This window comes from Ruditapes philippinarum, unplaced genomic scaffold, assembly GCF_026571515.1.
Source record: "Ruditapes philippinarum isolate M1 unplaced genomic scaffold, ASM2657151v2 ctg2831_1_1_1_1, whole genome shotgun sequence".
Classification (NCBI taxonomy): Eukaryota; Metazoa; Mollusca; class Bivalvia; order Venerida; family Veneridae; genus Ruditapes; species Ruditapes philippinarum.
The window spans coordinates 133,165-147,374 of NW_026865163.1; the positions used below are offsets into that span (position 1 = coordinate 133,165).

The window sequence follows — 14,210 nt, forward strand, 5'->3', positions numbered from 1 at the left end:
AAAACAAAGAATTATTCAAAAGTTTATTTACTTGTAATATTTGTGATAATTAAATCTAATTATTAAATTTTTTATTCAAAATCATTCTTTAATCACTTAAGTAATATATCATTGTTACAGAATATTATTTTTATTACATTTATCACATATTTTGACAGTACACAATTCTAAGAAATTTGTATTTTGACACTGGCATTGTTTATTCAGTACCAGGAATGTATAATTGAGATATCATATTTGACATGCCACTTGTCATGTTTAATTGTTTTGACAACATGTATAATATTTTGATTGACAAGTATGCAAATTAGGCTAGATAATAATCTGAAAATTTTATGATATGGTCAATTGATACTGGTCAAGCATGCCTGAAGGATCTATTTTGAAGTTAAGAATTTTTTTAAGATTTAATTTTTTTCAAATATGATTTTAATTTTGTTCAAAACCCATAAGGATTTTTTTACATTTATTTATTTATGGATTGAAACCTTTATTTTATTTTGGTATAATTCTGTGTTAAATTAATTAAGTAAATTAAAAACATAAAATAGAATAGTTAGATTTATGTATCCTGTTATTAAATTTGGTACAGGTAGAAAAAATTCTTGCACCAATTTAATGCCAGGTTTACATTTCTAACACACACACAATGGATTTAACAGAGGACAGGAGAACCAAGACTACAATGGATTTATCATAAGTATTCAGGGGGAAATCATAAGTATTCAGGGGAGAAAACAGGACCTTACAATGGATTAAGGGGAGAAAACCAAGATAAACAGTGTAAGATGAAATAAAGCAAAAAGGACTTAAATTATTATATACAGTTAGATGCTCAACATTGAAGAACTCATATGGAAAGGATGAAATTTGTTTATGATTATGGAAGAGAAATTATAGAGGACCGAATTCAACTTTTAACTGCTGGCATATTATGGCATACTACCTTTCCCTGTATTTTTAATGTGCTCGCTTGAACACTGTGCAAGCACTTATAAATGCTGGGGGGAGGTAACATGACAAAACCAAATTTAATCACAGGAAATATTCAATTTTTTCAGATGCAAATTACATTGCTTAAGATTACATTTACAGGGGAGACAACCAATGTTTACAACATACGAAGGAATACAACTTCAGTCAGCAAGAAATTAAGAAGCTGTGACCCTGCCTTTCCAATGTGCTTGCTTATCATATTGTGCTAGCACTTAGAAATGCTAGGGGCATGTCTTAGCTCTCAATTCCTCAGATACCTCAAAGGCGCCACAGTAAAAAACTGGAAATGGAGGGAATATCCTGGTGATTTCTTGAAAAACACTTTTAACACTAATCTATGGTTTCCCTGTATCCACAAGTGCAAGTGTGAATTTATAACTAGCACTTATAGATGCTGGGGGGATATATAGACAATGACTCCAGATTATGGCAGATAGAGATGATGCTTCAAGAGAAAAGCTTTAGTTATGGAAGACATATCACAGTTTTGCATTAGTTACAGAAGACACTGTCATAGTTGACATGTATATAATAGGTATGGAAGATAATGCTGCAGTCAAGTTCAACCTTGGTTACAGCAGCATTGCAATAAATATAACCAAGTTACAAGACAAAACACCTTGTCATCACAGGACATACAGAAAACACAATCCAAATTGGACCTTTGTTACAAAAGATCAAGAAACAAATGAAATTTCTCTGACTGAGTCATACAGTTAAACTTTTCCCCAGTATTCAAAAGTGCCTGTATTATTTCACAACAAGCACTTATGTATGCTTGGGGGAGATGTTAACTATTTCTACATGATATCTACAGGAAGTACCAACATATCAACAAACAGATGAGTATGAAAATCTTCTCCTGGTATTCAAAAGTGCAGGTATATGAAATTGACTAGCACTTATGTATGCTGGGGGAAGAACAATACATAATCAACAAAATGTTACAGAAATCATCTAACAGGAGAGAAGCTGCAAGAAATCAAAAGTAAAATAACCAGCATTTGCCAAAATTAAAAGAAACCACCAGCAAACACCAAAGTTGACAGTACCTACAAAAATCACAAATTTCATTGGTGATGCACATCAAGGAAGAATCCAGGAATATGCTATGCTGTAAATCAGCAAATATTTAATTGTGTTCATAACCATGATTTCTTAAATCACTTCACAGAATATGATAGAATATTCATCAAGATCCGTATGGCTGAACTTGGAGAGGGGTTATTTCAAGTCTTAAAATAAGGTTGCTTTAGGTCACCTCGTATTTCCATGTGCATGTGTGAACTGTATACAAGCACTTGTAAATGCTGGGGGGACTTTTCAACAAAATAACACAAGAAAGCCAGTTTGTAACAATTTCTGTTGGTCCGTTGTTAGTACACATGGAATAGGAAGTACAAGACTTAATAGATGAATGCAGAATGACACAAATTTTCAAGTCTTAACAATCGACAATAACCAAAGCAGTAAGTTTGTGATCTGATCATATAAGTCTCAAAATGCATCAGGTACAAACAGCGCAGGATAATGAAATGGTGGACCATCCATTGAATGTTTTTCAGCGAAAGAAAAGGACTATAATGTCCCTAGTTTCTCCTAGTATAACTAAGTGCAAGTTTATATTGTTTACTAGCACTTACGAATGCTGGGGGAAAAGTGGGAACAGAACAACCTCGATGGTGGATGAGTCTTAGGAGCAGCCATGTTTATAACAACTATATTTATGGCATGACAACTAATCACCTTCTCTAGTCAACAGAGGCCACAATTGCTGATCCATGCATTATTTTAAAGTAAGTCGAACTCAGTGTCACAGCACCAACATACTACAAAGATGGAAAACTTCCTGACATGGAATTATAAGACAACTGTGACAGGATTTTAGCACATAGTATCCAGAAGGAAGTGTCCTCACATAGTGCCATGGAAGATTAGTTTTTTGCATCGTCTCTTGGTATTCACAAGTGCTTGTGTGATAATAACCAACTAGCACTTATGTATGCCGGGGGAGGGACAAAGATTTTATCATCTTCAGCAAAACAGATCATTAAACTCTGGATCCAAAGATCAAATTCTAACAAAATTATTAAAACATGCAACAATTCAAAATGAAGAAGAACATAACACAAGCAATATCAAAACAAGAAAACATCTAGAAAAAGCAAAGATGGCCAAGTACAATATGACATGAGTGATGAATATCCCAATGTTTTCCTAGTATTTCCAAGTGCAAGCGTTACATATCTGCTAGCACTTATGAATGCTGGGTGAGTTAAGGGAAAACTACTACAATTCCAGACAACCATCAAAGTAATTTATCAAAACTTTGAATAAAGATACATCTATTTTCTATTACATGTAACTAAACAAGAAGTAGGGAAAATGAAATTGAAAGGTAAGTCACAGAGAAGGAATTCAATCTCAATACGAGAAACAAAAAATTAGCCATCTGTCATAAAAACCCAGGTAGCCTTGATTGCAGGCACTGACACACATAGAAAATTTATTCATTCAATATTCCATGTACATGTATGATGGCTGAACACTTGGGCAATTCTCTGACTGACGGTCATCTGTGCAGCGATAAGCAAATTTACATCACTTAAATCACATTATAATTTGGCTTTTAAACACAACCCACATGTCCTTTTAGGCTGCCCAAACTGTCAGAAAACCAACATTTCTATTTTTTTTTTTCTCAGAACTTAAACTGTGCATTATTCTACACTTATATACTTAAACTGTGCATTATTCTACACTTATATGCTGAAATTGATGTTTCCTAATTGACACTCCACACTGGTAGGTCTCAGATCCACTCCTGTGCATCATTCAATGACCTACAAGCACATAGATAGACCCAGCATTTTAAATGCTTATTTCTTGACCATTTATCTTAAACATTAGCAAATTTTATGCAATATAATGCAAACCTGTAAGGGTTTTTCGCATTCCCTGTTGTTTGTCTAGTTATTGAATCTTTGAAGATTTGACGTCTGTATATTTTCTCTTCAACAGTTCCGCATGTAATAAGTCGATAGATGACCACATTCTTGTCCTGACCTATTCTGAATACTCTGTCGACAGCCTGAGCATCTGTGGCCGGATTCCAGCTTGGATCAACTGAATTGAATATATATTATATTTTCACATAATTTCATTTGATAATTTCACAGTGGAAGTATCAAAATTTATTATATACTTATAAATGAAATATTGATGAAATAAAATGTGTATTTTCATTTTCCGTATTTTCACTGTAAAAATTTATTTTTCACTGCAGTGAAACATATTTTCCGTATTTTCACTGGTGTCTTGCCAGACTACTTTCTTTTAAATTCTGCCAGTACACAAAATTTAAGGGAAAGTCTTTTAAATTTTAATGTCAAAAAAGAAAAAAATGTATATAATAAATAGAAAATTCAAGTTTTTTCTATAAATACATGATTTATTTTCATCTTGCGGCATGAAAATTACCATATTTCACTTGTGGCTACAGCCACTCATGAAATATTTATTTTCATACCACTCGATGAAAATAAATCATGTATTTATAGAAAAAACTTGACTATCCTCTATATATTTTTCATAGTGGCCGGACTATATCTGAATGCAAATGAATGCCAAATATCATAAATAAATGAAAATATTGAGAGACATACAATTTGTTGTAAGTAAAATGTGATCGATAACAAGAAGCACATAAATATTTGCATAAATCATATATATCAAGTATGAAACAAAATTCATAAAATATTACAGAATTATATTTCTTCATGGACATTCACTGGGTGAACACAAGCAGTTATATTTTCACTTGTTGCTACAACAGTTATGAAAAAATTTCTTACATAATTATCAGACAGGTGTTTTTGTTATTTTAATCCATGACAGAAATTTCAACTGCATGCTATACAATGGCATGCTTAGGATGACTAATTTGGCTGTTATGAATGTTATATTAGCCTAACTTGCTAAATTTTAGAAATAGTTTGAATTTTTAACAACTGATCCAAAGTAAGGTATTTAAGTACCTAGATACAATAGAAGTGCTACCAACAGTAAAGAGCACAGATCAAACTGGATTGGCTCCATACCAGTAGCAAAGGCTTATCAGTAACACTTGGGGTTCCAACAGGCTTAGGATTGAAACTTAACAAAAGATTTACTCCTCATTTAACTTTCTTTTTTTCGCTCTGATAAAACACAAAATGGAGACCAAAAAAAAAAAAAAGGTTTTATAAAATAACATACAAATAACCACTCTGTCTGCAGCAGTCAGTGTAAGGCCAACCCCACCAACCTGTAATATAATAAAACATAATACACAATGATAATAGATCTCGCTATCATTAATGTAAATGAATTGACATAAAACTTATTTCTACATATATAAATGCCATTTTATTTCATGCTTTCCAGTGTTTTATTGTAATATATCAGATGATTATATTCTGATAAACCACTAGTGAATTTTATAAAATATAATTTTCACTGTAGCCGGACTATATCTAAATGCGGATGAAAATAAAATCATAACTAAATGGAATAACAGGCAGAAATAAACGCCTTCATACGAAAATGTTGCTCCTTTAGGAAAAGAAAGTCGATGTCACCATACATCATGTTAAAAATGTAACAAAATTAGAGAAATTTAACAGAAGTATATTTCAAAATTGATGATGTGACGTCATTACGTGATGACGTCACAAAGGAGAATGCGCGACGTTACGCGGCAAAATCAGTAAAAAATACTTAAAATCACTTACAAAGCATGAAATAAAAAGAAAAATTTATTTGTTTTACATATAAGATTGAAATATATTTCATTCGTGAACACCAGCTATTATATTTTCACTCGTGGCTACGCCACTCGTGAAAATATTGCATCTGGTGTCCACTCAGTGAAATTATATTTCAATCTTACATGCAAAACAAACAAATATCCTCTATGTAATACAAGAGCACCGCTGTAAGTGTTAACACATGTCAGTACACCTGTCTGTTAAAGGCAACCAATTTCGACAAAAAATTGTAAGTTAAAAGGGGCATAACTCTATAAAATTATAGTTTTCAGAATAGTGCCCCTTGTCTAGCTGCACTAGGTCATGATAAGCAAGTATTCCAAGTTTCATATTGATATCTTATGAAATATCAAAATAATGGGCAACACAATTTTTTTTTGCACACTGACAACTTTGACTCGGCGTTCAAATTGGCTTAACTTTTTTTAGTATTTGCTAGTAAATCAAACCTGTTGTCAACAGCATATTGCTAAAATTGAGCTACCAACAATTTGTTTTATTGTATTGCCTCTGAAGTTCTAGCAGCCATCAAATCACGATTAGTAGCACTTTGCAGGAATCGAAAATTCCACTTGTGTACTTGTATTTATGAGATGACATTGATTCAGGACAAGTACAACAAGAGCTGTCGGTAGGACAGCAACGCTCGACTATTCTTAGTGCTTGATAGTTAAAAAAAATGCTTGATAGAGTTACCTCCTCCTGTTTACAGGTTGGGGTCATGATGGTGAACAAGTGTGAAAAGTTTCAAAGCCATATGTCAATGGACTTTGAAAATATTTGAACTATTACAAAAACTTTAACATAAATTCTAAGCCGAAAAAGGGGCATAATTCTGTCAAAATGCTTGATAGAGTTACCTCCTCCTGTTTACAGGTTGGGGTCATGATGGTGAACAAGTGTGCAAAGTTTCAAAGCCATATGTCAATGGACTTTGAAAATATTTGAACTATTACAAAAACTTTAACATAAATTCTAAGCCGAAAAAGGGGCATAATTCTGTCAAAATGCTTGATAGAGTTACCTCCTCCTGTTTACAGGTTGGGGTCATGATGGTGAACAAGTGTGCAAAGTTTCAAAGCCATATGTCAATGGACTTTGAAAATATTTGAACTATTACAAAAACTTTAACATAAATTCTAAGTCGAAAAAGGGGCATAATTCTGTCAAAATGCTTGATAGAGTTACCTCCACCTGTTTCCAGGTTGGGGTCATGATGGTGAACAAGTGTGCAAAGTTTCAAAGCCATATGTCAATGGACTTTGAAAATATTTGAACTATTACAAAAACTTTAACGTAAATTCTAAGTCGAAAAAGGGGCATAATTCTGTCAAAATGCTTGATAGAGTTACCTCTTCCTGTTTACAGGTTGGGGTCATGATGTTGAACAAGTGTGCAAAGTTTCAAAGCCATATGTCAATGGACTTTGAAAATATTTGAACTATTACAAAAACTTTAACATAAATTCTAAGTCGAAAAAGGGGCATAATTCTGTCAAAATGCTTGATAGAGTTACCTCCTCCTGTCTACAGGTTGGGGTCATGATGGTGAACAAGTGTGCAAAGTTTCAAAGCCATATGTCAATGGACTTTGAAAATATTTGAACTATTACAAAAACTTTAACATAAATTCTAAGTCGAAAAAAGGGCATAATTCTGTCAAAATGCTTGATACAGTTACCTCCTCCTGTTTACAGGTTTGGGTAATGATGGTGAACAAGTGTGCAAAGTTTCAAAGCCATATGTCAATGGACTTTGAAAATATTTAAACTTTTACAAAAACTTTAACATAAGTGGTTACGCCGACGCGGACGCCGACGCGGACGCCGACGCTCGGAGTACTACAATAGCTCTACTTATTCTTATCGAATAGTCGAGCTAAAAATCGTAGTATGCTCGTCCAGTAGGACGAGTTTATCTTAAAATTCAATTTAAAAATGCTGGACAAGTATTAAAGTATGCAGGATGAGTAGAAATTTTGAATACTTTTTTTATCCCTGACTTTTAAAGTATCATTGTGCCCATCCAAGAGTAAATGGCATGTGTTCAGATAAAATTAAAATAACTTAAAATTTTTATTTCAATTTTATAACAAACATCATCTGAGGAATTTAAAACCCTTTTGAACCACATAAGTAATTTTAAACATCCTTCTGAAATTATAGGTAATGTTCAATTTATAAAAAGAGTGGGGCATTCCTTACACATTTTAGGCAGTTTTTATATTTCATCATTTGTAATTATCAACAATAGCTTAATATGTTCAATAGCCATTGATGTGGCCAATCTTTTGAAATAAACAACTTGTGTATCTTTAATAGCTTGACAATGAAAAAATAAGCCTGTGACATCAAGTATTCTTTCCTGCCAGATAAGATTTGTGCAAAATTTATTAATTTCTGAAAATTGGTTTGTTGCTTTTTGCTTGTAAAGCAAAACTGTGTTGCTTGTGATATTATCATTATTATTATTTTCATCATTATCATAATAATAATAATTCATATTATCATTATAAAACAAGTGTTTCAATTCTTGGGGCATTAAGAAAATGTGTGTTTGAAGTAAAGCTATAAATACCTGGGTAGTGAGCAGGAAAACACTGTATGAAGAATCTGTTTGGAATTTCTGTATTCTGTTTTCTCTCTCTTGTACATGAGCTATTGTTCCATCCAATCTCATTAACTTGTGACCCTTTAACATATCAAAACAATTGTATTACAATATACTTATACAGTTAACAACAAAATTGTTTTGCCCCTACTATTTAAGACAACATTGATGAAGAAAAGTAAATGCTTTCAAATTTGAAATGACATGGTCTTATATTTAGAAATTAATTATCTTTTAAAGTGAAATTCTTCAAGATAAGTTCTGAAAAAATTTAAATAAAATCAACTGTTTAAAAAATCAAACAAATGCCTTGGAGGACAATTAAAATCAACTGTTTTAACAAATTTAATACTTGCATAAACGAACACTAGAATCAACAATTCAACTGTTCATAATATTAAACAAATGCATAGAACAATACAAAATTGTTTCACAAATTTAAACACATGCATAGAAACAACACTTAAATAAACTGTTTCACAAATTAAACGCTTGCATAGAAAGAACACTAAAATCAACTGTTTCACAAAATAAACACATGCATAGAAATACACTAAAAAAATTAAACGCTTGCATAGAAAGGACACTAAAATCAACTGTTTCACAAATAAAACACATGCATAGAAAGAACACTAAAATCTACTGTTTCACAAATTAAAGAAAAACACTAAAATCAAGTGTTTCACAAATAAAAACACATGCATAGAAAGAACACTAAAATCTACTGTTTCACAAATTAAAGAACACTAAAATCTACTGCTTCACAAATTAAACGCTTGCATAAAAAGAACACTAAAATCAACTGCTTCACAAATTAAACGCTTGCATAGAAAGAACATTAAAATCAACTGTTTCACAAATTAAACGCTTGATTAGAAAGGACACTAAAATCAACTGTTTCACAAATAAAACACATGCAGAAAAACATTAAAATCAACTTTTCACATTTTCACAACACATTCTAAAGATTCAAATTATACAAAAAATAATAGCATCCCAAAGTTATATATTGAGTGATAGCAGGGCCGAGTGGTTAACACGCCAGACTAGTAATCTAAGGATTGCTGGCCACATGGGTTCAAACCCTCAGAGGCAAGCTGTTGTTTTTGTGACCAAGAAAGTTTACAGTCATTGCTTACTACTGGTTAGTTCCAGGAACGGATTCAAGAGTGTTTCAATATGCTTACAGCTTCCTACACAATCAAACTAAAATAATTTAGTGTAAACTAAACTAAAGTTATACATAGGTGAATATTAACTTAAAAGTTTATAGACCCCTGCAGGAACCAAAAGTGACCTGTCTTAGCCATCAGCATGCAGCAAGGCAAGCTCTGTGCAGTCTGAAAAGGCCCTATATTACTGATTGCACATTTTTTGTATTTTGTTACTGAAATCCCTTAAAATTTGAATGTACTGTTCCACTTTCAAAGCAGGGTAAATCCATTACACAAATTCAGCAGACTGAAGGTCACTGCAATTAATTTAATTTCTCAGTCTCTTACCCTGTTTGTTATGACTTTTTGCATGATATCTAACATTTTACGTGACTGTGAGAAGACGAGGCACCGATGACCCTCCACCTTCAATCTGTCAAGTAACTCGACGAGAAACAAAAGTTTGCCTGACTCATTGATCAGAATATTGTCTGCTATATGTTGTATACGAGTAACAGCCGATAAATTCCCTTCCTCTGTTTCTAAAATGTCATCATCTAAACTGAAATAATAAAATACAGAATCTACATAAATAATGCCGATTTCACAAATTAAAATCAAGCGTTGGATTTGCATGACTGCTAGTTTGTCCTAAGTGGCACATACTGTAAAATCATTTTTATTCGTAAGGAACTAATTCTCATGTTACGGTAAATCCAGAAATTTAAGATCCAACAAAATTTGATTCCAAAATAATTTTGCATCATATAATTTACATTTTACCTTTTGGAAAAATAAACAGTCCACAAATTTAAAAACCAACAAAAATGTTCTTTTTGAATAAACCATTAAATTTTATGCCCACGAAATTAAGTGAATTCACACTTCTTGATGCCTTTATTACTGCATGGAAGCACCACTGGATGCCACTAAATTTGATTGCAAAACTAAAATATATACAAAATGCATCATCATTTACTAATTCAAACAAGTTTGCAAACTCAACTTAATTCAATAGCAATGCCGGACTGCAAATTGATCATAAATCAAATCATTTACGTTTCCCTGAATGTAAATTTGTCTTTACTTATACTAGTTAAAATTGTCTGAAGGTAAATTTGTTCCAATTCAATGGCAAAAATTGTCTAAATACACATTATTTGAGTTAGGTTTGCCTGGCAACAAATTTGTCTTAAATTGATATTAAAATTTGCCAGAGTGGAAAATTTTCATTAATAAAATCAGATTTGCCTGATAGAAAATTTGTCTTTAACCATAATTCATATTTGCCTGACATTCAAATTGTCTTTGAGTGACATTTAGGTTTGCCTGACAATATATTTGTCTTAAATCAATTTTCTAACATGCTTGCCATTCAGTTTTGGTTTTTAAAAAATCAATAACAGCAAAGTCCATAACTTGTACTACCCACTACACTATATTAAAGAACTTAATTTTATGTTATGTCAACCTTGACTTACTCTATTGTTTTATTTCAACATTGACATTTAGGTTTTACTTTAATACTACTGTCACCCTTAAATAGATAATACATGATTGCATAGTTAGTTTAAGGTATAAAATAAAAACAAAACATTAATTAATGACTGAAAAATTGTTCAAATTCAAATTTGTTTTTCACATGAGAAAATGGGATGTTGCAACTCTGTAAGTAAATTATGTTTTAATTACACATGTTTTTTTCTATGAATAAGGATATAGAAAAGCAGTTACTTCTTTGAGATTTATTTACATGATGCCTTTATCAAACATGTGTATTTTATTTATTCAGTATACAATTCCCATCTCCACCCCAACCTCCCCCCTCCCCCCCCCCCCCCAAAAAAAAAAAATCAAATAAAAAAAAATCAAATTTAATTACATTACAGGTTTATTGAAAAGTTTCAATTCAGAATAAAATACTCTTTCAATTATCAATAATTTAATATCACCAAATATAGGTCCTAAAATCTTTTTAAAAATGATCATAAAATCATAGAAATGTAGCACTTACTTATCATTAAACTTATATTTCTGATCACTCATGGTTACCACAGTTTCCAAATTTGATGACACAAATTGTTACAAAATAAAAGTTTCTGGTTTTATCATCTCAGACAGAGATAGAAGAGGAGCTAGACCCACTTGCTCAATTCCACGAGAGTACCGCCAGACAGTGTGATATAAAACCTAATTATTTTGTCCTCGAGATAGGGTTTTATAAAGGACATGGACTACAGGTTGTACTGGAGCTTCTCAATGGTAACTTTAACTTTCTATTCTCATGTAACTAAAAATTCATATTAACCAAAACTTTTCTCAGTTACATTTTACATAAGATTTCCCTTGTAAGTTGGCTAAAAAGTAGGACCATTAACTTTCCATACAATAAATTATGGATGGCTTCTTCACACTTTACATAGACTTGTCCATGGCAGTATATAGGGGAAAGGTAGGATGGGGAAGTAGGAGGGAGTGCTGGGGGGGGGGGGTAAAGGTAATCATATGATTAAACCCTTTCCCTTTTAGTGATGCAATGACAAAATTAGATGTACTTATTCCACAAGAAACGCTTGATCATTTTTGGGTTGTAAAGAACACCAACAAAACCGGAACAAGAAAATATTTTCTAAACAAGTCAGTGCATATAATAAACTATTTTCCTGGGATTTAACTTACTTCAGTGTTGGAGCAGATCTTAAGACGCTTGCAGAAATTATGATCACAAAGTAGGAAAATATCACTTTTTTCTCCGATTCTTACATTTTGCATTCATTATCAAATATAAATCGGTGTGAAGAGCTGAATTAGATAGACATTTATAAGTTCATTCCGTTGGCTTTTTAGCATTTAATTATTCAAGCGCCTTGTCCGGTATATACCAGAGTACAGTATTTAGTGTGGTGCTCCAATCCTTCTTTTTAGTCTCACTAATTTTACTGTGCTATCAAGATGATTATCATCTTATAAATGTTTTTAATTTGAAGTTGATGTCACCTGTACTTGACATTTATTTTCACTAAAATTATTCTAAGTGAATTCATCTTGATTTAAATGAGAAAACTTTTGGAGTCTTAATTTTAAATTTCATACGTATTCCAAGAAAACAACCAGAATCTGTATAAAAGAAAAAAACCTTTAAGATACCTACCTTTTGCATAAAGAAAAAACATTTAAGATACAAAGCTATATTATTTTGCTTGCTCAGAATAAACAACTTCAATTAAAATTTACTACAGGTGGTCCTGGGAGGGTAATGGGTACAGAAACATCGGAAAAACATCTGGAGGAAGTGACCAAAAAACTACACGAAGATATTGATACAGGAACTCTAGAACTTGACCTTAGTGCACCGGAATCTTTATCGTACCTTCATAATATGTTTGATTGTGTTTATAACGTAAACGGTTTCTATTACTGGGATGATATTAAAACGGCCGCATGTGAAATTTATCGTGTTCTTAGACCTGGATGTCTGTTTCTCACGTGTATTCATGACTATAAGCCAGTTCTCACAAAAAAGCAGCAGAAACGACAAGATAATGTGCCAAAGGTAAAGAATAAAGGAATTTCTATACAAGATTATGCCGATATTTTACGAGAACAAGGATTTGCTAATGTTAGAATTCTTGAACATAGGAATATTCACTCAGGATTTAAATATCAAACAGTACAAGCCTTTGCCAGGAAAAGGAAGTAACAGCCATAGTGAGCTTTTATATGTACGAAAAGCAAAGATTATACATATGAAAAGCAAAGTTAATGTCATTATTAAACAATAGTGACCAAGTTGACATTGAAATTTAGTAAACCATATTGAACAATAAACTTGCAATAATCCCTTCAAGCTCCATGAATAAAAAGCCACACTTTTAAACATGTTGCCAATTATACATTATAAAGATAAAAAATAGTTCAATAATCGGACATATTCTTATTCATCTTTTCCCAGTGTACCAAATTGAACACAAGGCTAAGTTAACAACAAATGTTAACACTAACCCTTCATTTCCCTATATACAAAACTGAGAGCACAAGGCTAAGTTGTAACCAAATGTACATTTACTTGTCATTTAGACATCTCCCTGACACATGACAGGAGTCCCTGTACACAAAGCTGAGAACAAGACTTAGTTTACAACAAATGTACTTTTACCTATCTTCCATGTATTCTGAGCTCAGCATAAGACTTACTTGACATCTCTTAATTCAGGCAAATGTACACTTGCTCTTAATCTCCATCTTAACTGAACTGAGCGCAAGACTGAGTTGACAACCAATGTACACTTATATTTCATTTCCATGTTAACCTAACTGAAAACAAGACTTAAGTTGACAACAAATGTTCATTTTCCCTTTACCTCCCTGTTTACAGAACTGAGCCCAAGACTTAGTTTACAACAAATGTACACTTATCCTTTAACTCCACATACACTAAGCTGTGCACAAGACTTAGTTGACAACAAAAGTACACTTATCCCCCATCTCCACATAAACTTAGATGAGCACAAGACTTAGTTGACAACAAAAGTACACTTATCCCCCATCTCCACATAAACTTAGATGAGCACAAGACTTAGTTGACAACAAAAGTACACTTATCCCCCATCTCCACATAAACTTAGATGAGCACAAGACTTAGT

The 14,210-nt window shown here is 32.3% G+C and overlaps 2 protein-coding genes across 2 annotated transcripts in view; one reads left to right on the forward strand and one right to left on the reverse strand.

The window, feature by feature from the left end:
- LOC132728059 (DNA excision repair protein ERCC-6-like) overlaps positions 1 to 14,210 on the reverse strand; it is a 43,572-nt gene that overhangs the window by 21,860 nt on the left and 7,502 nt on the right. The window contains exons 11-14 of the mRNA XM_060713670.1: positions 9,916 to 10,129; positions 8,381 to 8,494; positions 5,254 to 5,302; positions 3,933 to 4,122 (exon numbers count right to left, since the gene is read on the reverse strand). Of these exons, the coding sequence (XP_060569653.1) occupies positions 3,933 to 4,122; positions 5,254 to 5,302; positions 8,381 to 8,494; positions 9,916 to 10,129 (567 nt within the window). The remainder of the gene's footprint in view (positions 1 to 3,932; positions 4,123 to 5,253; positions 5,303 to 8,380; positions 8,495 to 9,915; positions 10,130 to 14,210) is intronic.
- On the forward strand, positions 11,218 to 13,283 carry LOC132728062 (uncharacterized). The gene is made up of 3 exons (XM_060713672.1): positions 11,218 to 11,235; positions 11,685 to 11,829; positions 12,807 to 13,283. Exons 1-3 carry the CDS (start codon positions 11,218 to 11,220, stop codon positions 13,265 to 13,267), a joined length of 624 nt encoding a protein of 207 aa, XP_060569655.1. The 3' UTR covers positions 13,268 to 13,283.